General features: G+C 50.6%; 7 protein-coding genes across 7 annotated transcripts; 6 read left to right on the plus strand and 1 right to left on the minus strand.

The window, feature by feature from the left end:
• Positions 1 to 3,932: 3,932 nt before the first annotated feature.
• Positions 3,933 to 5,382, plus strand: CC1G_03599 (hypothetical protein; the record flags this gene model as incomplete). The annotated part of the gene is made up of 6 exons (XM_001832533.2): positions 3,933 to 3,975; positions 4,402 to 4,483; positions 4,694 to 4,739; positions 4,878 to 5,015; positions 5,192 to 5,297; positions 5,351 to 5,382. The coding sequence occupies 6 exons, from the start codon at positions 3,933 to 3,935 to the stop codon at positions 5,380 to 5,382; spliced, it is 447 nt and encodes a 148-aa protein (XP_001832585.2).
• Positions 5,383 to 5,841: 459 nt separating this feature from the next.
• Positions 5,842 to 6,453, plus strand: CC1G_03600 (hypothetical protein; the record flags this gene model as incomplete). Its single annotated transcript, XM_001832534.1, has 3 exons — positions 5,842 to 5,892; positions 5,954 to 6,059; positions 6,122 to 6,453. The coding sequence occupies 3 exons, from the start codon at positions 5,842 to 5,844 to the stop codon at positions 6,451 to 6,453; spliced, it is 489 nt and encodes a 162-aa protein (XP_001832586.1).
• Positions 6,454 to 6,661: 208 nt separating this feature from the next.
• On the minus strand, positions 6,662 to 9,346 carry CC1G_03601 (pre-mRNA-splicing factor CLF1; the record flags this gene model as incomplete). The annotated part of the gene is made up of 10 exons (XM_001832535.1): positions 6,662 to 6,879; positions 6,940 to 7,078; positions 7,131 to 7,547; positions 7,600 to 7,647; positions 7,699 to 8,853; positions 8,903 to 8,933; positions 8,983 to 9,113; positions 9,164 to 9,190; positions 9,241 to 9,271; positions 9,324 to 9,346. The coding sequence occupies 10 exons, from the start codon at positions 9,344 to 9,346 to the stop codon at positions 6,662 to 6,664; spliced, it is 2,220 nt and encodes a 739-aa protein (XP_001832587.1).
• Positions 9,347 to 10,168: 822 nt separating this feature from the next.
• Positions 10,169 to 14,132, plus strand: CC1G_03602 (hypothetical protein; the record flags this gene model as incomplete). Its single annotated transcript, XM_001832536.2, has 16 exons — positions 10,169 to 10,317; positions 10,368 to 10,846; positions 10,896 to 11,192; positions 11,242 to 11,396; positions 11,454 to 11,621; positions 11,675 to 11,854; positions 11,915 to 12,067; positions 12,136 to 12,261; positions 12,324 to 12,455; positions 12,525 to 12,661; positions 12,720 to 12,808; positions 12,876 to 13,003; positions 13,098 to 13,318; positions 13,397 to 13,477; positions 13,531 to 13,593; positions 13,649 to 14,132. 16 exons carry the CDS (start codon positions 10,169 to 10,171, stop codon positions 14,130 to 14,132), a joined length of 3,042 nt encoding a protein of 1,013 aa, XP_001832588.2.
• Positions 14,133 to 14,763: 631 nt separating this feature from the next.
• Positions 14,764 to 18,836, plus strand: CC1G_03603 (hypothetical protein; the record flags this gene model as incomplete). The annotated part of the gene is made up of 16 exons (XM_001832537.2): positions 14,764 to 15,088; positions 15,138 to 15,333; positions 15,387 to 15,563; positions 15,616 to 16,070; positions 16,125 to 16,421; positions 16,497 to 16,642; positions 16,695 to 16,820; positions 16,878 to 17,057; positions 17,109 to 17,450; positions 17,511 to 17,642; positions 17,694 to 17,815; positions 17,875 to 17,951; positions 18,006 to 18,154; positions 18,218 to 18,426; positions 18,484 to 18,561; positions 18,617 to 18,836. 16 exons carry the CDS (start codon positions 14,764 to 14,766, stop codon positions 18,834 to 18,836), a joined length of 3,231 nt encoding a protein of 1,076 aa, XP_001832589.2.
• A 387-nt stretch (positions 18,837 to 19,223) lies between these two features.
• On the plus strand, positions 19,224 to 19,760 carry CC1G_03604 (hypothetical protein; the record flags this gene model as incomplete). Its single annotated transcript, XM_001832538.1, has 3 exons — positions 19,224 to 19,260; positions 19,339 to 19,655; positions 19,710 to 19,760. 3 exons carry the CDS (start codon positions 19,224 to 19,226, stop codon positions 19,758 to 19,760), a joined length of 405 nt encoding a protein of 134 aa, XP_001832590.1.
• Positions 19,761 to 20,188: 428 nt separating this feature from the next.
• CC1G_03605 (hypothetical protein) lies at positions 20,189 to 21,757 on the plus strand (the record flags this gene model as incomplete). The annotated part of the gene is made up of 1 exon (XM_001832539.1): positions 20,189 to 21,757. The coding sequence occupies one exon, from the start codon at positions 20,189 to 20,191 to the stop codon at positions 21,755 to 21,757; it is 1,569 nt and encodes a 522-aa protein (XP_001832591.1).
• Positions 21,758 to 21,892: the final 135 nt, after the last annotated feature.

Raw genomic sequence — 21,892 nt, forward strand, 5'->3', positions numbered from 1 at the left:
CAGATGAAGGGTGCAATGTCCAACAGAGCATCATCCCCTCTCACCGACACACCGACATTGCACTGCAGTGACGGAATTGCATCGCCGCCTTGTCTGTCAAAAAATCTCGTGCACGCAAGCCAAGACAAAGACCAGTCTGAAGGTCCTTTGCAATCACCCTTGATGGTCTCTTCCACCCGGAACGTTGACCGAGTATCCAGGTACCCTCGGTGTTGCTACAAGCCAAGGTGGACGATGGTCGATATTGATCCCAGGATTTGCATACCTATCATCCGGCAGGAGAAAGGCAAGATGGGGAGCGTGGTGTTTTGTTCGGCGGTTCGTCGTGCGTTGAACTTGGTAAGATCAGTTTCAAAAGTACGATGCCTGCCGAGCGTTCGTACCTGCATTTTTTTTTTCTCCAGCACTTCATGTCTGTACAGGTATGCAAACACTCGAATTTCAAATCGTACTAATAGCCCTTGAACTGATCAACGAAGACCTTTCATTTTACAGTTCCAAGGTAACGATTCGTATATCGGAAGGCTCTAGCATCTGCCCTTCCTGAGCCTTCCTGTGTCTCTTTCATATCCACAGAGGGCGTGCGGGGGCTCCTACCACGAATTAACTTAGGGCCACAGCGTGCCACGGTCAATGGGAAACTTCTCATCACTATCACACCATCCAATCTCCGTGGTGTGGAGTTGAAAGGACCCACTTGTTTTCGACTTCCAATCTCCCGCGCCCTTCACTCTGGCCTTTGTTCGCATGGTATGGATAGGCTTTGTGTGCCACACTCGGAGATGAATTGCTTTTCCCTGATCAACGCAGCGCCACGTTTCTAATCGGTACTTTGGCATGGACTGTTTTTTTTTTCTCGACTCGCTCACGTTTTGGTCGCGTGGCCTGGTTTGGGAAGACAAAGGAAAAGGAAGACAGGGTTCGGTTGGTTCAACTGCAGTTTGCTGTAGATCTCAGGGATCTGGCCCATTGGAGCAGTAACCATCAGTTGCCGGCAAACGAGGTGTGTATTTACATACCACCTATGGGCGCGTAACTAACTGGACGTCTTCAGGAGGTCCAGAACCACCATTGAATGCATAACCTGTCTCACAGGTAGGCTAAAATAACGCGACGCGTTCTTCACGGGTCACGAACATCATCCGAAATTGATGAAAGTGGTTTCACCAGACGCGCAACCATGCCTCGTGTACGCCTTCTGAATTGAAGGTCAGTAAGCTGGTTGACCAATTGCCCATCTGCGATCGTCTGACAGCTTGTTATCAAGCCACCCTTGCCCTAATCACCAAACGAATCACACAGGTCACCTCGTTTTTCTATCCTTGTATTGTTTCTGGCAGGTGCTGCCGAGGCAACTCTCGTTGGCGTCTTCTACGACCATTAGCATTATCCACCATTCGATGACACAGCCGAGACGGTCTTCCCAGACATTTTGACTTTGCGATGGCATCGGCGGAGTGGGGATAGGACCCAGATCTCTAGTCCATCTGGGGGGTGCTGTTCTCCAAACTCGTCGACGAGAAGAGCTTCCCCGAGGCCAGATCTTTACCCACCCATGGGATCAGGTACTTGCCACAGCTTAACGATGGGAGACTGCTGGCCAATTCCGACTAACTATAGCGAGGATTCCCAGCGTCGAATTCCCGCTGGGAGTGGAACAATGACTCCCGCCGCCGGCATGATCCAGCTTAACCTTTTCCATAGGCTCGAACACTCGGTGACAGCCGCACTACCTGGCGTCTGTCTCAGTCTGGACACACCGCGGGCGCGGATGTTCCGCCGACGCCGCTCAAACTTTGGGGTATACTGTTCTGAACTGGAGGTTATACAACCGCAATGGACTTCTGTACCTGAGGTTAGGTCGGCCCACCATCTGGACGTCTTACAGTCTCACGTCAAAAATAGATAGGGATCGTCGTAGGACCCCCCAAAATCTCGACGAAGGTCCGAGCGGATTCCGGACAGGATTTTCAGGTTTTGGGGACAGGCTGGAGGTCAAATCCGGACAGAAAAGGGAATTTTGAGGCCGCAAGGCCAGTGAAATCCCGGACAAAATTGGCATTTTTGGCCTCAACGGCGGAAAAAAAAAAAACGCCAATTTGCGAAACGAGCGCCGCACCCGGACATTTTTTGCGGTTTCTGAGGCGCGAGGCCTGATAAACGCCCGGACAGGAACTCCAAATTCGAGATTTTTGCTCCGGACGGGAGACCGGGAACCTGTATCGGGCCTTTATCGAGGTATTGGGGGGTCCTATCGTCGTCCAGGCGAACCACCCTCGTTCCTAGCTTTCTGACATATCCCCGGTACGTATGGATGGAATCGGACTTTTGATCGTTTAAACCCAGGTACCTAGTCAGCCCAAGAACGAGGAGCCTCTGGTCCTTCTTACCGATGACGATGACTTGATCCAACCTTTCGCCGAGGAGAACTGGCTTTCAGCGATAGAGGCGGTTCATATCAACCTTGGTTCCATTACCGCCGGAGGTCATGAGAGCTTGTGGGTTGCCTTTTGGTGAACCTTGTTTTAAAAAAGCGGGAACGAGGCTTCTGGACATGGAGCTTGGAAGGAAGGCTGTGAGGTTGGTGGGTTAGACGGGCATTGAGTATCTTTTGTTGGCGCCTGGCATGATCAGTGCATAGCCTGAAGAACCGCTTAGGTGATACAGAGAGTGTCCCCTTCTTGGGGATTGAATTGGTTAGTGATCTGAAGCATTCGATGGCACAGAAGAATGTCACATTGAAGGCCTGTATGACGAACGTATGCCTCTCTTCGTCTTCAGATAGCACTCAGTACGACTCATGTTTCCGAACAAGTGAACGGCCTTCTCTTGATTTACCGGGTATATTTGGGTCTGTTGAGAATCCCCGTCGTTGTCCTTCTGGAAGATGTTCACTTCAGGTGAAACGTCTTCGCCGCTTGTAGGTTCTGTTTCTGCTGATCCCTGCTGAGCGGGGCCAAGTAAACGCCAGCGTCTACTGATCACGGTTCGCTATGCAGAATAAATCTGATTGATTTCAGTTGCCGGCTCTCTCGCTGGGATTACTAAAACCAAACTAAAACAATTCGCCGGTCTCCAGCATATGGTCCCTGCATACGTGGCTTATGTCCTATCATCTTTCCGCATACGTTTTGGGGTCGGAACGAATATGTAGGTCTTCCGCGAAGTTCGGACCTCGCACTCGGGAAGAGGACTCAGGACAAATGTTCCCGAAAGGTCAACTTTATTACTCGATAGGTGATGGTCTTCGCTAATTCCGAACCAATTATGAGCCTTTAGTTGCCGCGTTGCATGTGTAGCTCGGTTCATTTCTTCAGTGGCTGGTGGTTCGTCCTCTAATCCGGCCTGTAAGACCGACAGAGAGATCTAATACCTCAAAGGAACAGGAGCATGGATCATTGGCGCCTCAATCCCCTGCTGTGACGCATATCTCCTAAGTCCTTGTTCATTTCCGCCTCATAATTCACCTTCCGAAAAGCGTTTATCCTTGGCTTATCACAGCCCTTTGTCTACGAACTCGAATTCACCCTTGAAGTTGAAACGTTGAAAGGCTGCAAAGGATATTAAAATGCCAAGGCGACGTTTTCGACTTCCGAAAGGTAAAGCTGCAGGGTTCTTGACGGACTTTGAAACTGCCCGTAGCGACCAAGCGATTTGGGTGCTTCGGGATGTGGAGATTGGGTGCTCAGTGTCTGTGGAGTGTAATCTAAGTGGAGCGGCAGCCGCGCATTCGTTTCACTAGAGTTGTTGGACGGCGCGAAGGGCGAGGTGAACGTACTTGTATCTCCATTCGAATGAAAGTTAGTGCGTTTGGAAGCACTTGAGTACCCTGGAGTTGGCAAGGTCTTTTATGAAACTGGAAGAAGACTTCTTTGAGGGTTGTGGAGTAAGTGGGAGACGCTACAATTTGTGAACGCTCCGAAAAGCTAAATATGGCCAATTGCATCGACGACTACGGAGGAAAGGCGAGGGAACGTAAGTCAAGGAGATCTCCGGTGTACTATAAGATGAAGGGCCATATCAGAATTAATTGAAGGGGACAGGGATTGATCCACTCTTGAACAAGTTGAAGTTTGGCGCCTGAATATTCTGTTGGAAATCATGGCTCTCGGAGCCCTTTACTAGAAATGCCAATTATTGATATATTTCTGTGGCCTACATTGGTCATTCAAATCTATCGTAGGGAGAGTGACCCAATGAGTGCTGCTAAAAGCGTGTTTTCTTGGGTATGTTTCCGACAAGACGGCTCGATTAGCTTTGAACAGGATTCTGAGAAGTAGTCTAAATGTGATCGTTGCGGCAAGTTTAGCAACTGGAGATTAACATTCCTCGAAGGTGACGCTGCAAGAAGCTCAATGCGCTCCTAGACTCATGTCGTGAATGCACCATGCTGTATCCTAGCTGTATCCTGCCCTTCTCAAGCCCTTCTCCCGAGCGTCGACAAAGCGGGCCATAAGATTCATAACGAGATTCGCGGCTCTGGGTGAGCACGACAACCGCAATGAGCACATAGATGACGCGCTCATGGCTCACTCTCAAACTCTTAAGTAGTGTACTTTTGATAAGATCGGCGGTGCGGAATGAAGTATCCACCCGAGGCGAGGCTAAGTGCTACTTGCGGGTAACTTTCCGAGTGAGAGTCGCTCTCCGTGGAGATGGGTCGTATGTACACTATGTATTGACTAGCAATCAGCTTTGTGTCTTGGGTACTCGGCGAGAAGCGAGAGTCAGGACGCTGGGTAAGTACCTTGGGGACCTCGCAGGCACCAGAGCGCTGGGCGCTTGATTACCGGAGTTCAACGAAACGCGGCCTCCGGACTTCTTACTCCCAAGTAAGTAGTTTTCAACTAGAATAAGCGCACCCTCACTTTAGATAGGGATTGGAATACCGTGCAAGCGACCACACTGGCGCTCTGAGCACTACTTGCTGTTCCAGACTTCCACGACCGGGCGCTTCCACGAGGCTTGGAATTTTGATGGCATCACCGCATTTCTTAGTCATCAAGCCCGGAACGGTTCGCGCTGGCTGGCTCGCTCGCACAGTGCCGAATCCTGACTGCGACTTTCTCTCCCTCTGACCGTCTCATCCAGTCCGTGGTTTAAATGATGCCAAGGGTACAGCTAACGACGAGGCAAAAGCTTGTGAGTTCTTATATTGCTGTTGACTGGACCGCGAACTGAGGTTTTCTAGACCTGGGGCTTCGCAGGTGGATTCGTCATTTTTGGTCTGACTTTCTACGCGGCGAAACAAAGGATCGCTCAAAAACGCAAAGCCGTTCTGGCTGAATACAGGAGGAGTGAGTAATCGAGTCACTAGAACATATGAAATCGTTCCTGAAACAGTTTACAGGTCAGAATGAAGGCAATTCTGCAAACCAATAGAATCATCCTTCATCACCTGTGACCAAGTTGACGTTTTGAGCCGAGTTCAATGGGCGCCTATACGACCTTATTCCATGCGCCCCCGGGTTATCTCGTTATGCAGAAATGCCGGACGTCTTTGGTGATCGAAGACACTGCGATTCTATATCCAGGATTGAATTGTGGCACGTACCCCTTGCTTCGATCCATTCCGAGTCCGAGTGGAACCCCCCATGACATCGTACATGTTTCGAAACTCCTCAAACCCTACAATATGAACAACCCATTTTCTCAACCCCGTTTCTTCCTTCTTTTCCTACATTTTTTCCATTCCTCGCACCGCGCAATCTGCTACCTTTGAAACAAACAAAACCTTCACGAGTTCACCCCGAGTTCATTGTACCTTGTGCACGAAACGCGTTCCATTCTTTCATTTTCCAAACACAGCGAACAGTCTAGTTTCCAGCACTTTCTATCAGCATGGCCCACTCATCGGTCGGTCCGCGCGAGGTTCCTACTGGCTTTGGGAAGGTGCGTCGTGTTTTCGCCGCATGACTCGTCTTGGGACGCTCATGGTTTTCCATACATTTAGTCGTTCCTCATCGGCGGCTCGATAGTCGCTGCAGGTTTTATCGGCACCTGGTACTCACTTATCCAACACAAGAAGCGTGAACAGGCTGCTGGAAAGAATCCCTATCGTGCGTGTGTCCTCTCTTCCATCCCTCCACGGACTGACCGACTCTTTCCCTACTTGTCTCAGACGAGCAAATCGTCGCCCGCCTCTCCGAACCACCCACCCGTGGTGGCACTGGCGTCGACCTTGACAATCTCAAGCCCATGAACGTCAGATTCGGCGAGATACCGCCCCAAATCCCCACCAAAGAACACAACAGTCGGCACGCTACTATCGAGGAGTTTGCGAAGTCCCCGGATAGCGATCCTGAGATGAGGCGCATGGAGCCGACTCCCCAGAAAGGCCGGAGAGATGGGAGCGGGAAGGTGTACACCAAGTCTCCGGATTTTGTTGATAATTATGGAAAGACGCTGAGGGCGAGGCAGGTCGAGTTTCACCCGAATTTGAAGTACCGTTAGTGTTTCTTTGGTTGGAGCTGCCTTCCGCGCTCCTTCAGTCCCATTCACTCTAGTTCCTTCCAATTACTAGTCGCGATATATCTTGTATCAATTAATGTACGGCCTTCGTAATGCCATAACGATTAACAGAAGATCATCCAAGGATTGGCACCTAAATTCAGGTATAAAGAGAGACGAAAATACAACAGGTATGCAGGTAACAACTACACTATGAAGATTCATCATCCGAGCTCGCGACGCTCCCCTCGTCTTGATCGACTTGCATGGATGACCGAGAGGTTTCAGGAGCACTACTAGTGGTGCTCTCAGAAGCCTGAGTCTGAGTCTTACTAGCCTGTGACTGCTTCCATTTGTGCGCCATTTGCAAGAACTTGAAGGATGTCGGGTTCTTCTCCTTTTCGTCGTCGGGGAAGACCAAGTCCCAATCTGCAGTAACAAACGGTGCTGAGGATGCTAAACAACATCGGATCTTGGGTTGAATCGTACCTTCGACCATACCGCCAGTTTCGGGATCGACATGGCGTCTCTTGGTGATCACCGGCTTCATGCCCTCGACCTTATTAACCGTCTCCGATGTTCCGTAGTTCTCCTCGAACGTCTTCCAGACCTCCAAGAGTGCAACACGCTAGTAAACTCATATTCAGTGACATATTCAACGGCAGAGGAAGAAAACGTACCTCGTCTTTGAGACCCTTGCTCTTCAAGTCCTTATAACCACGCTCGAACACCTGTCGAGCAATAGTAGGATCGCCGGGTACCATCTTCCTCTCAGCCTCCTCGTCTTCTTCCTCGTCTTCTTCTTCCTCCCTCTCAGCCCTCGGCAAAGGAATGGGCTCCGCCTCGAACGTTGCATACGAGATCCAGACCTTGACATGCCCACTGAGTGCAATAAGTCGCTCGTACAACGCCCGTGCAGCTTCGCGCTCGCCTTCCTCGATCTCGAAATCGATGTACGCTTTCCAGAGGATTTCGGGCATGGAGAGTGGCGATTGGGAGACGCCCAACTCGAAGATGGCGCGGCACCGGGCAAAGTCCTGTAGTTGTGCCTCGAGTTCGGCGTACTTGATCCAGGCAGGGGAGTTGCTTGGATCGAACTGGGTCGGTTGGGTTAGATGGGTAGGACAAGGGCGATACAGGTGTACGTACCTCCAGGTATTTCTCATAGAGTGTTCGGACTCGATCGAATTCACGGAGCTGGGACGACTCGTTAGGCGCTGTTCAAGTAAGATCGCAAAGGATGCATACCTCGATTTCCAGGTCAATGTAACCCTTGAACAAAGCCTCCTTGGGACACATGCCAATGGCGGTTCCAAGGATTCTTCGAGCCGATTGCAGCTCTAGACGCCGAACTTCGAATTTGGCATACATGAGCCACAACTTCGCGAACGTAAACTGCTTGTGGGGTACCAATTTGATGGCGGTTTGGTAGATTTCCCGGGCTCGTTGGTAGTCTTTGGTCTCGATCTCCTCGAACAGAGCATAGTTGAGCCAGAGGAAGATGTACCGTCTCCAATGGCGTTTCTCTCCACCCGGAGGTACCTGTGCGACGGCGCGTTCGTAGACTTCACGGACTCGGCCAGTAGCTGCTTCTAGCTCCTCTGCGGTGGCACCTTCGTCTTTCAGATCTCGCCACGCACCCTCCTCGAGGCGGGTATAGTCGAACCAGGCATCGTAATTCCGACCGTCGTGCGACAACTCCTCCTCGTACTGTATCCTCCGCTTGCCGAGTACTGTGTTTTCAAGTGTGGATTTCGTGCCGTGCTGTTTCTCGAATTTGGTGTAACTGGCGTAAAGACCCGCGGATTTGGATCGAGGGATTCGGTCGAGGGCGAACTTGTAGATCACGCGTGCTCGGTCGTATTCCTTCTGTCGCGTCTCCATCCTTGCAAATGCACCGAACACGGCCTGCGCCTTCTCTACCTGCTCCTCATCGTCGCCGAAGAATTCCAAGGCTGTTTGGAATACTTCGCGAGCCTTGTCCAACCTCCCTCTGTCCTCCTCAAACTTGGCCCACTTGACCCAGGCGCGCGGTTCTGGTCGGACTGCGATCCAGCGTTCGTAGATGGCGCTGGCGCGGTCGTATTCCTGATAGCGTTCCTCCAGCTTAATGTACGCTTGCCAGGCCTTGTCATCGGGTTCCCACTGCATCCATCGCTCAAACACCTGTCGTGCGCCGGGGATGTTCTGGAGGAGTTCCTCGAGGTAGACGTATTTGTACCAGAGTTGGTCGACACGTGGGAGGAGGGTCACTGCGCGGTCGAAGAGGTTGCGGGCGTGCTGGACGTTGCGGTTCTTCAGCTCCATCTCGGTGTAGGAGAGCCATAATTGAATGCTCCGTGGGTCGACGTCGAGGGCACGTTCGAATACTGAACGAGAACGAGCGAACTCGTTTTGGGAGGCCTAAATCGAGTCAGTAATAAGTTCATTTGTGGGCGATATGGGTACGTACCTCCCAGTTCGCATATTGAAGCCATTCTTTTCTGGTTTACGTTAGAAAAGGGACAAATTTGAGTCTAAGTTTGAACTTACATGCTTCCTCGAGTCCGTCGTATACGTTCCTCGAACTCTTTTCGCTTTCGACCGCGATATTCACTGAGTTCCTCAAAGTCTTCAACCCGTTGTTTTGGCGCTCGGAATGCGGTTTCTTGTCGCTCTTGGGCCTAGTAGCAAAAGGTTAGTTTATTCAATATATGTAGGATTATATTCTTACCTCTCGCAAGAGTTGTTCCGCTGTAATCTAGACAATGAAATGAGCATCAATTCCTCAATTCATTGGGTTCAACGCACCTGGATGGCGGCCGGCGCCCGGTTTTTGATTCTATTTCATTTTTGGTCAACATACAGGCCTAAATTCTGAGCAGAACACATACCTTGGTGCTCTACCGTCCTGCATCGTGACCCCGACAATGAAGTTGGACGTCAATGTTGGCGGCAAAGCCGTTGACGATGGACTGGCAGCGCGATGTTTGGCAACAACGTCCAGGTGTAACAAAGGCAAGCACGCCCAAGCGCCCAAGACGCGATGATTGACGGTGACAGCTTCTCTTGGTCGCCGTCGACATTGTGCAAGCCTCATGGTTGTTTCATCATGGACGACGACGACCTTATAATCATCAACGATGCTACCGCAGCGCGACTGGACGAGTTGTGCAGCAGAATACCCGGCATTTTCGATGAAGTCCAACGTTCTGAACGAAATCATGGCAAAAACAGCGTCGCGCTGTACAAGCTACATTGCGATATCGGTCGTTTCGTGAAGGAGACGAAAAGTGGTTACAAGGGCGTTGGCGAGAAGAGATTTAGAGAATCGTTCCAGCTGGCGTTTTGCAGAAGTCTTGCCGTGAAGAAAGGCGATCCGGCTGCAGACCGGACAGCTAAATTCGCTGCTGTCTATGTCAAGCATGTCAACGAAAAAGGTTGGTTATGTTATGGCGAGCTTTACAGGATACTGATAATACTTACAGCTGCTGAGGAGGCCGGTGACCTGGATGAGCTGGAGACAACCACCGGTGCACGGTTCACGAAAGACCTGTTGTTGTTCCTCATGGAAGGGTTTACAGCCAAAGACAAGAACGTCAGATATCGCATCGTGAACGCTCTTTCTGAAATGGTGAAGAACTTGGGAACCCTCGAGTATGTTCCAGACTTCGAAGAGGTTGCCGAAAGCTGACTGTTTGGCAGCGGAGACATATTCTTTCCACTCAGGAAACTACTAATGGAACGTATGGAAGACAGGGAAGACAGTGTCCGGGCAAAAGTTGCGGGATGCCTTGCGTTGCTCTGTGCCCTGGACGACGATCCAGACGACGAAACGGATCTTGCGTACAAGGCTCTATTTGACGCGTTGTCTTACGATCCCAAGGCGTAAGTCTCAGCAGCGCTGTTCATTAGCCGAATGCTCACAAACTGCCCAGTGAAGTCCGGAAGGCAGTCTTGTGCTCCTTAGCAATCGACAAAGGCACCTTTCCGCATATCCTCGACCGACTACGTGACCGAGATGAAGCGGTACGGAAAGCTGTCTACCAGAACGTGTTGAAAGCCAAGATCAGCAATGTAAAGGACGAAGAAAAGGAAATGGGACCTTGCCATCCGACGAAACTCAACCGGAAAGATTGCCTCGAGATTCTGAAGAATGGACTTCGCGACCGCGATCCGTCTGTTTGCACTGCTGCGGAGTTGTTAGTGAAGGAGTGGATTCACGAGTTCGAAGAGCTGGAAGGTGTCAAAGACGAGCCTGATACCGAACAAAAGCGTGTCGAGGCGCCGATAACTGCCCTTCTGGGCAAATTCAGACTTCTGCGGACATCTTCCGCCAATTTGGAGGTGCTCGCTACCATGGTGAAGTGCATCTTCAAAGTTCGACAGGACATCTTTGACGCAATTCAATTTGGGGGTACGTGAGGCTTCACTTTACGGAGTGCCCGCACCTGACAGTTTCTCAGACAGGGAATACTGGGACAAGTTTGTCGAGCCTGAAAACGCATTCGTGATGCGCTCGTTTGTCGAGTATTGCGTGGAGAACAAGCGGACGAACCGGGTGGACGAGGTGCTACCGACAGTGTCGGAGCTGGCGGACATCATCGAGAAACGGCATAAGGCCCTCCCGGAACTCTACACCGACGACGGGCCAAAACCGACCTACCGTGCTCAGGAGTTTATTCTCAAAGAATTGCTCAAGCTCGCTCCCCATCTCGATTTTTCTGATCACAGGGGCTGCCGGAAAATGCAAGATTGCATGAGTGAGTTCTGCTCTTCGCTGCAATGATATGGTACTAAGGACTTCGAAAGGGGGGATGATCGACGAGTACCTCACCGAGACGTTGACCGCTCTATGCATGGACGTGTTGTATTCTGTGACGGTCAACGAGCGGGACTTCATTCGGATTGTGGTCGACCTCATCCACGAAATCCGGGATCGAGAGGGAGAAGTTGATGGATCACCTGTGCGTTTGTCTTCCTGTCTTTCTAGTCGCTCACGAGCTCAGATGGATGTGTTTTAGGACACGCAAGATGCAGAGTCTAGTTCTGGGAGCACCCAACGAGTACCTCGCAAGGACCTGCTTCAGAGGCCACGGAACGAGATGCCGCGATTTACGAGGGAGCTCTTGAACGAGATCGACCTGACATGCCTCTTCATATGTCGCAGTATGCTCGAGCGTGTCCAGGAGGTGAGTGACCGCTTGATCTCGCTCCTGCACGTTGCTAATCTTTTCCTCTCTAGCCAGTCAGGCATTACTCGATTTTGAACGCCATTATCCAAGACGTTGTAGTCCCCATCCTCACCAACGCCCAAAACTTCATCAATGCGGACGAGAACGCAAATTCGCCCGAGTACGAGATACATGAGAGGCTGTTTGAGAACAGCTTGCTTTGCTTGAGTTTGGCGTCTTTGGTTTACGAGGTTCGATCCGCCCTTTCCTGACTCTGGCTCATCTAATCTAATCTGGCGGGCCTGATACAGGAACTCGCCGTGCACACCTTTGAGCGATTCGCGAAGACCATCGACAAGGAAGGTTTATCGCATAGTGTGAGGATGATAATCCTGCAGGCCATCTTTGATTTGGTGCTACGGTACGGGGCGAAGGTTATCCCGCCGGAACGGAAGGAGATCACGGTAAGTCCGTTCCTCGTCCCCTGTGTGGAGGCTATCAAGTGCTTAATATGACCAATGGGCTAACGTAGCTTGATGACATTGGAAAGACGCTTGTCGAGCAGGTTTCTCGACAGTCGGACCATCCGGAGACATTGGCGGTTGTGTGTCAGGGTTTGGCAAAGTTGATTTTGCCGGGGGTTATTCAGGATCCTAGTGTGAGTGCATCCGGCTGTTGGCTATTATGGCATTGGTTAATGAGTCTGTCTTTGTTGCTCAGGCTGTCAGCGAGCTTTTTAGGATGTTGATCCTGCCTGAAACTGCGGACAATCAACCTCTTCGTCAGGGATTGCAGTATTTCTTCCAGATGTATAGTTTCTCAAAGAAGGGGCATCAGGAGGTTATGAAGGATGTATGTTTTCTATTATTGGTTTGGGCTGCTTGGGGCGTGAAGCTAATGGGCCCTATTACCCTGTTCCAGATCTTCATGGGTATCTTCAAAGAACAAGCATTGAAGGAACGGAGCGATGATGATGAGGAAGAAGAAGTGGTCTCCTTGCCGCGGTTGTGTGAGATGTTCGAAGCGTATACGAACCCGTTGAGGCTGAAGGATTGCGTGTGCGTATTTCTCCTTGGTTTCGTGGTTTGTATTTTGGCGGCTGACTGTGTTCAATAGTAAGGAGGACGAATTGGTGGATTGGAATGTCCAGTTGCAGCTTATGAAAGACATGCTCATGGCGGTTGCAAAGGACACTGAGCTGAAGAGTGAATATCACCTATCACCCTTCGCTTCGTTAAACCCTGCTTGCTGACTAGTATCATCTGGTTTTAGAGGAGCACAGAAAGGTTTTACTGCAGAGTGTGGCAAGGATGACCCACCCAGCGAACCTTCCCGACGGCGAGAAGGTGGACGACTCGAGGATGTATGAAGTTAAGATTGTGATTGATAAAATCAGGCTGGTACGTCGTCTTCTGTGCCTTCCATTTGCACGCACACGTTTCTCACTGTCGACTTCTTCCCCGCTCGGCATCTCCCTCCGCCCATGATAACCAGGCCCGACTACCCCAAGACGCCGTCTCCAGAAACGCGTTCAACAAACTCGAAGCCAACTTTACGGCCAAATATAAGTCTCAGCTGGAGGGCTTGAAAGATGATGAGATGCGCCAGTTGGAGTCGTTGGTGGACTTCTTTAGGGACGTGGATAGTATTATGGAGGATGATGGGGATACCTCTGGGGCGGACTTTGGTGGGCCTAGGACGAGAGGTCAGAAGAGGTATGTGCTGGTGTTTTCATTCTCTCAGTTCCTTCTCCGGCGGAATGGAATTGGATCATACTGATGTCGTTGGTGTAGGCGCTCGATGAGTATGGCAACAACCAACAGTGATATGGAGGACGTGAAGCCTGTCATTGAGGATCTTGATCCTCCGAGCAAGTACGTTCATCCTCTGTCACCCTCTTGTCAGTCTGACGAGATGTGATTTGCAGACGACGACGCGTATCCAGAGCTGACGAGGAGTCGGAGGATCAATCGGCCATGGGCACCCCTGAGTAAGCCCCTATCTGGGCTCGTTGCTTGTAGATTTGGCTGACCTCCGCACGATAGGTTCGAAACCCAAGGAAGAGCTGATGATCCAATAGTTATTAGCTCGGACGAGGAAGACGAGACGGAAGAACCTCCTGTGCAAGCACGGCGGAGAGAGCCAGAGGTGATAGATCTGGTTGATGATGAGGATGAAGATGAAGATGAAGAGGAGAGGGTTGATCGGTCCCTTTCGCGGTTATTGAGTGCTAAGGGTAGACCCTCTGATTGGGCTCGGGGTGGTCGGGGAGAGGAAGAAGAAGAGAACGGGGAAGACAGCGAGGAACCCTGGGACTCGATTATGGATGATACGATGCCTCCTGAAGACTCTGAAGAAGAGGAAGAGGAGGAACAGGGCCACGAGCAATATGAGGAGTATGAAGATGATGACCAGGCGGCAATGGAGCGTGACGTGGGGGCCGAAGGTGGGCGGGATGTTTCGGGAGAGTGGGAAGAGGAGGATGAAGAGGATGAGATTCTACAGTCGCTGCTTGCACCGGATGATTGATTGTCATCGGGTGAATGTGCAGACTACTGTTTCGCTTGGGACATACTGGCTCCAGTTGTTCCTTCTTACTTTTACACGCTTCCTGTTGCTTCCTTCTACGCTAGCACATTTTCTACTGTTGGAATTCCATTACATTGCTATTACTACTTTCCATTCCTACACATAGGCTGTAATTATATTTTTTCTTGGTTATTCATAGGCTACTTACCTTTTATTGTTGTATTATACACTTCTTTCGTCGGAATAAAGGATGCATGGTTGGGGTTCGAACAACCAGCCTCGGACCCAGTTGTTCGGAAGTTCGGACCGAAAGTCTATCGCCAAACAAATCGGCAATCGCGTCGCGTCGACGGGCATAAGCAGCGCGATTTTTTTTCGAGCTGGCTATCGTCTAGTTGCTTTTTACTTTTTTCAATATTCTTTGTCTCCCATGTCGTCTGGCCTGCTTGAGCGCGAAAATACCTATATTGGCAACTCTGTCTAGCGTTTGGGCTCGCCGAATACGTGCTCCGAGAATAACAACTACAAGCAGGGCGCAAATACTGGCTCGTCGCGTCGCGTTCAAGTTTGTTAAACGTTCATTCTGAACATTGGCCTTGACCGAACCAGCGCTCTGCCTTCAGACCTCACTATGGTGTTGGTCTTCATAGACAAGCCAACCGACGCCCGGCTCAAGGCAGTCTGTTCGGCGATTCCTGATATTCTCCACGAAATTCAGGGGTCAGTCGCGAACCACTGCAAAAACAGTGTCGCGCTGTACAAGGTCCATCGGGATGCGCAGAGGCATGTTATGAAGGGCCACAGGAGCAAGCCCGACCGTGTTGGCCAGCGGGTCTTCTGTGACGCGTTTTTAATCGCGTTTTCTCGAACTTTGAAGGTTACGGCAGAGCAAAAGTGCGCAGCGGATAACGTCCTCAAGTTTCTTGTGACGTACATCAAGTATTTGAAAAAGCAAGGTAAGTAGGCGGGGTTTTATGCTTAGTACGCGGGCTTATTGGGAAGTAGATGAAAACGGCATCGAAAACGTCAACCCGGAAGATGAAGACCAGGCTTGTTTGACGGAAAGGAGGCCAATAGAACCTCGTTTTACGAAGTCCGTGTTGGCGTTCCTCATGGATGGCTTTGAGGCGAAGGACAAATCGGTCCGTTTTCGCGTCGTGCATACCTTGTCAGAGCTGCTTCATTCAAAGGTTACTCTGGGGTAGGTTTTGTGGTTTGATTCAAGTTGTAGAGCCTTCTCTTATACGTGGACAGAGATGACGACCTCAGGGCCCGGCTGGAACGAACCCTGCTTCGAGACTCTGATTCTCAAATCAGAGCTAGGGCGGGATCATGCCTTGCCCTGCTGTGCTCATTGGACGGCTGTGTGCGCGAAGGCGTCCAAGAGACGCTTGAGGAACTGTACGAAGTTATGCAGTTCGATGACAAACCGTAAGCTTGACCGTCAACTTTCCGATGATGCCGAAGCTGATACAGTTCCCAGTGAAGTACGGAAAGCGATTCTATGCAACCTGCCGGTGGACCGAACCACTCTGGACCACATATTGCCCCATTTACGTGACCGCGAGCAAACAATCCGCAAGGCTATCTATACTCAAGTCTTAACTCCCCAAGTTTCGCCAAAGGACGGCTCGCCGGCCTACTGCCATCCATCCAGCATCAAACCTTCGCAGCGTCTCGCGGCACTGGCAGGCCTTGATGACCGAGAAGATGGAGTTCAAAAAGCTGCTGAAGAGTTCATTGACGCCTGGCTGAATGCACCGGAACCAGAGAATGGCCAGGAAGCAGCTCAGTATGACGCTTTGGAGCGACTAGTTTGCTTACTGAAATTCTTCCGGGTCCAAAAGCGCGAAGAAAAGGAGCTCAGGCTCGTTTGTCTCATGGTGAAAACTGTCCTTAAAAACAACTCTGATATTTGCGACAATATTGGGTTCCAAGGTAGGTTGTCGGCACGGCCTAGGCTCTTCCTTACCTCAACTGACTGTTCCATAGATCTAGCGTATTGGAGAGAAGATGCTGTACCCGAAGAGGCCTTGCTCATTCGGTCTGTCGCTCAATACTTCCTCGACGCCAAGCGTGACAACAAGTTGGACGGCAGATTGGAGGAGATGCTTCCTACAGTTGCTGAAATGGCTCAAATCATCGCTGTGAGGTGTGGTGTTCTCCTGCAGGCCGCCGAACAAGACGACGAACTTTCGGCGAGGTTCATCTTGATACAGTTGCTCGAGCTTGCTGTTCACCTGGATTACTCTGACTATGTGGGCACGAATGTGATGCGCCAGTGTATGAGTGAGTGGATCTCTCCAGCTTGACAGACCCGGGGGGAACTCGACTTTAGCTGACTCTATTCAGAAACAATGATAGTACAGCCCAAGCTGCCAGAAGAATTGTTCGATCCATGTTTGGATGTTCTCGTAGCCTTGGTGCAGAGCGAGAGTGATTTTATCCAGACTGTGGTGGAACTCGTGCACGATATCTTGGACGCTAGCGAATCGGATGAGGAACCAGTTGTACGACCCGCAGCCTCGTTCTCCGCCTACACGTCTTAACGTATCCTTTCAGGAAACCCAAGATCTCGAGTCCGCGCCTCAAGACCCCGACTCCAGCGCTGGTTCGGCGGATGACAAGGCGAAGAGACGATTAAGATGTCTGCGACTGTGTCGAACTATGCTCGAAAGAGTCGAGATGGTATGTGCATAGCGTTCTATCCCGAAGTCGCTACAAATATACTAACCCGCTTTGCAGCCCGTCGAGCGGTATTCCTTGTTGAAGGCTATTATCGAAGACCTCATCTACCCCGTGGTGAAGACTACAGAGAGCTCACCCGCTGAGGGAACGGACCACAAGGCTCCGGAAGATTCAACCTCTGCGGCCCTGTATGAAGTGGGTGTTCGATCGCTGTGTCTGGCTTCATTGGTCTGCGAGGTGAGTGAAGTGATGAAATGCGGTAACACATGGTTGACGTGATAAATCAAGTCCCTCGCTCCTGTGGTATTCGACCGGGCTACAAGGACGATCTGCGATGATGAGGTTTCCCTAGAGGTCAAATTGATTTACCTCCAAGCTATCTTCGATCTTGTGGTCAAGTACAAGCACCTGCTTGATTCCGATGGCAAGGGCATTTTGGTGAAGATGAACAAATCCCAGCAACTCGAAGTGACCATCACGATGCGCTTCACTCCCCATTCGCCCGTCTATGTTGTACTCGAGGAGAAAATCAGTGTGAACACACACGAAGGAAGACACCCCGAAACGCTGGCGACGATCTGCCAAGGTCTTGCAAAGTTGCTGCATAGTGGGATTCTGGACAGTCCAGACGTAAGTTCAAGTTGTTGCCTTCAGCTTCTATGGAATTGTCACGGATGACAATGCCTACAGGCACTCCGCGAATTGTACAAGACTCTGATCCTGCCTGAAACCGCTGGAAACCATGCTCTTCGACAGTGCCTCGACCACTTCTTCGAGGAATATAGTACATCACACCCGAAGAACCAAATGAGGATGCAGGAGGTGAGTCTACAGCGATGGTTCCAGGGCCATGATGATCAACAATGACTGCAGATCTTCAAATCCGTATTTGTCGACTTGGTACAAAGACGGAAGGAAGACGACCCTGTTACGCTGCCAATCTTGTGCAACAAATTCGTCCACTATACGAGCTATCTGAATCTGAAACGGAATGTGTACGCTCCTTCACTTTTCACGTTTGACACTTTACTTACATTCCTCCACGTATACGCAGGTCAAATGATCCTGAAGCGCAGTTCCGCCTGATAGAATCGATGCTAATCATCATCCTGAAAGAACCCAGTCTTCAAAGTGAGTCGTCCTCTCTAAATGAAACAGCGTTCCTAATCGCGCCTGTCGGCATAGAAGGCCACAGGAAGGACCTCTTCCGTTCTTTGTCTGACAATTGGTCAGCACCGAGCAACCTCCCTAAATTCAACTCGGACGACAGCTTCGCCACATCGTCGACAATCTTGGTGTTCGGCATAAAAATCTTAATCGATAAAGTGAAGGCAGTACGTATGCCTTCGGTCAGAAGTCCGCCTTCGCAGCTCTGACATTCGTTTCCCTTCGAACAGTGTCGGCCTCCTCGTGACAGTCATCCCAGCAAATGGTTCGGCTTGTTCGAGACAGCTTTCACCACCAGATATCAAACGCTGTTGGAACCGATGTCTGATGATGAGTTCCGCGAGCTGGAGCAACTCGAGAGAATCTTCGAGGAAGTAAAAGATATATTCCCGGATGACGAAGATGTTGTGGCTGAGCCTCGGACTCGAGGTCAAAAAAGGTAGGGACCTTAACTTATCTTGAGTGGGATGGTCTCTGATGCTCAGGTTACGTGCAGACGCTCGTTGAATTTTATGGCCAAAGGTAATGACTGTGAAAATATCAAACCGGTTATTCACGAGATTAATCCTCCCAAGTATGACATTCCTTATTCCAATAGCAATGCAACCTGACGCGTTTTTCCTTCCCAGGCGGAGAAGGGTGTCAACCACTACAGACGAGGACGATGACGAGGCGAGGCTTGATCAATGTATGAGCAGGCTGCTGAGTCCTGCGATGGGAGACGGCGCTGAGGCTGATGACGAGGGGGAGACGTCCTGGGATTCCATCTTAGACACCACGAGAGGACCCGACGATTCAGACGAGGAAGAAGAAATTCAACAAAGCTTACTTGATGTTGGAGAGGACTGATCCCTTTCCGAACACGCTTCTTGGCTCCCCCTGTATATGATCCCTTCTGCTTGTAGTTGTACATCATCCTTCCATCCGAGTCGACCTGTAATTTTTTCCTCATTTCGCATTGTACATAATTCTGCTTTTTTGCTGCTATTTTTAGGTTACCCGCGCCATATTGTTGTACCTTCTAGTCTTTCTCGATTTGTACATATCATACTCACGCTGCGTTTTCTATCAACTATTTCACGTCAGGGGGTCGCGGACTCAGGCTCATAAGTAAAGGTGGGCGCTTAATGACGTCATGATCGCCCGAGCTCGGTGAGACATTGTCTCGTTTTCGTTCACTGGTGGAGGAGCCAATCGTTAAATTCTTCTCAATTGGTTATATGACTCAGGAAGAACATGTCGGCCAGCTCTTCACGCACTACTCGTCTTGGTGGTATGTTCGAAATCTGGAGTACTAGCTAACAAGGGGTCGCCGGTCCACCACTGACCGTTATTGTAATTGGCGCAACAGATTGGAAACAAACCCCAACACCTCACAGTTGGGAAGACACGATAGTGGCAGAAATTCGACATCTTCAACCTCCTTCCCACAGGAACATCGAGGAAGCTATCGCCGACATTACCTCGAGGCCCGGCGCGGGGAAGAACTGGGAAGAAACTGTCGTCGCTGAAATACGGCAAATCCAACGAGGAAGATTCGAGTCCTCCAACAGGATCGCCGATGTTTCCACTTCTGATTTACCACCCAAGGAACCGAGGGCTTTGGATGAGGACTTCAAGAGGATGGTAATCTCAGAGCTACAACCGATCAGACAGAAATTGGACCAGGTGCGCTGCCTGCATTTTTTGACTTCGAAGATTTTGAACTCACGGGATGCTCAGGTTGTCGACGAAGTCGAAAAGCTCAGTCAGGAATATCATAGGGGTCATTAAATATCTGTTTCATTCTACGTTGGTGGGAGACATAGTCACTTTGTAATGCTCTACAGAGATAAACAAGGAGGAGGAGAGTTCTTTCTATACTCTTGTTGAAGTAATCAAAGGCGGAGACGACGGTCCAGGTGGCCTGTCAAACTGTTGTGGATGGCCATTGTTACCATTTCTGTGAGGTCAAGTCGCCCAGGTTCATACGAAGGACTTGCAAGGAAGAAGCTGAATGGAGGATGTTGAGCGAGGCCATGTGGACTAGATGGGGAACAACATGATCTCCCTCATCCAGGTTCGAACTCGTGATCCAGCCCAGGCCCCACGGCGTGCCATGGCCCGGGCCCACACGGCTGCGCGCCGTGACGAGTCACGACGCGACCTTACGCGACGACGGCGACGACGACGACAATACCGGTGACACCAACAAAGACGCAATGGCCTCTGAAACGTCCTTTTCAGAGTCGAAGTTCCCTCGGTACAAGATCGTTCCACTGCCCTACCCCAAAGGAAAACAGGCGCTCGAGGCGCTTATTGCACGGTCTTCAGCGAGCCTAAGCACGCTGGAAAAGAGGAAGAAGTGGCTTTTACAAGAGCTCGAAAGCGTCAAAGTCGATATCAACCTTGTCAATAGCGACATTACAAACTTGCGGTATGCAACAAAGACCACCCTGATCCAGGAATTCCCCGTGGAATTGTTGTCGAGGATCTTCACGATGGCATGCGAAGGCCAAACGCTGGCGCTTTGTGGTGCCAAGGGGAACAAGCGACACAGGACTGCCACCGCCGTGGTCCTGTCAAAAGTCTGCAAGCAATGGAACGCCATTGCGAAACGATGTCCGCTCCTCTGGAACAAGGTCGGGATATCTTGCATAGAGCGGAGCCTGGGCTCGCGCAGCAGGAGGGACCCTTTCTTGGATGTCGTTCGTACGACACTTCAGCGGTCAAATCCCGTCCCCTTGTATCTCGGATTCTACAACAATGTACAAAGAGATATTGAAGACCTCATCTGGTTGAAATTTTGGACCACCATCCTCGAATTCCGACACCGTTTTGCAACCTTTCACCTCGACCGCACGGAACTCGGTCCAATCGGCTCGATCGATACGAGTCCATTGCCAAACCAGGCTTTGCAACTTACCAATGTGAAGACTGTCAGCTCGCCCCCGAATCTACTTCCCGTCGTGCCCCTCAATGCTCTCACCCACCTTACAATCTTTGTTTCCGATTCCTACGACATGTCTCCCGAATCCTTGGTCACAATTCTACGATCGGCCCCACTTCTAGAAGTCCTCCGACTGAATTTCGGAGAACATGGACTTCAGGAATCGGAGAGCAAGTTGCCCCCAGTTGACCTTCCTCGTCTACGCGTCCTCGAGCTACAACATTGGTTTATCGACGCGTATGACGGCACACTCCTCCCTCTACTGTCCACACCTTCTTTGGAACGCCTGGATATCGTTGACGCCTGGAATTCGCCTGCTCCAGACTCCGATGACAATCTTTTCAGCTTCATCTCTCCGAAACGCGTCCCCAACCTTAGGGAATTCAGGGTTGGATACGGCAATCCAATATATTTAGGGAGAGTTGAGGGAGTGGGCGATGAACTCGAGTACTTCGCTTACATCAAAAGCAGCGACCATCGCCAGTGGAAGAGATGGACCGAGAAGATGTTCACGTTCTACGATTCCGATGGCGATTTCGAAGAGTTCGAACACCACTCCATACGGCACCACCGGATTTGGGGACAAGGATGGTCGGTGTTCACTGAAGTCAAAAGGCCAGCGAAAGAATACGGACGGGATGAGTGGGGTGAGGTATGCTTTGTGGAGGATCAGATTGGGGAAATCGTTTCCAATGATCCGAGAAAGAGAGATGTTATCCCGCTCAACACTGGATGGGGGAACCTTAAAACGGAGGAACTGGCAAACTTGGAGGATTGGTTCGAGGTGATGTGTCACAAGCATCTGCGTAAAGTAGAGCGGACCCTGGCCCTTGCTCTGTAAATAGGAGGAAACGCCATAGTATTATACGAAACCTTCATCAAGTTCTGGAACATCGAATCCCAGGCCAATCCCGCCGTTATTATACCATTCGCCATACGTTGCTTCGTTCCTGTGCATAATTCAAGCTACCTGACA

This window comes from Coprinopsis cinerea (assembly GCF_000182895.1).
Source record: "Coprinopsis cinerea okayama7#130 chromosome 9 map unlocalized cont3.9, whole genome shotgun sequence".
NCBI classification, from domain to species: domain Eukaryota; kingdom Fungi; phylum Basidiomycota; class Agaricomycetes; order Agaricales; family Psathyrellaceae; genus Coprinopsis; species Coprinopsis cinerea.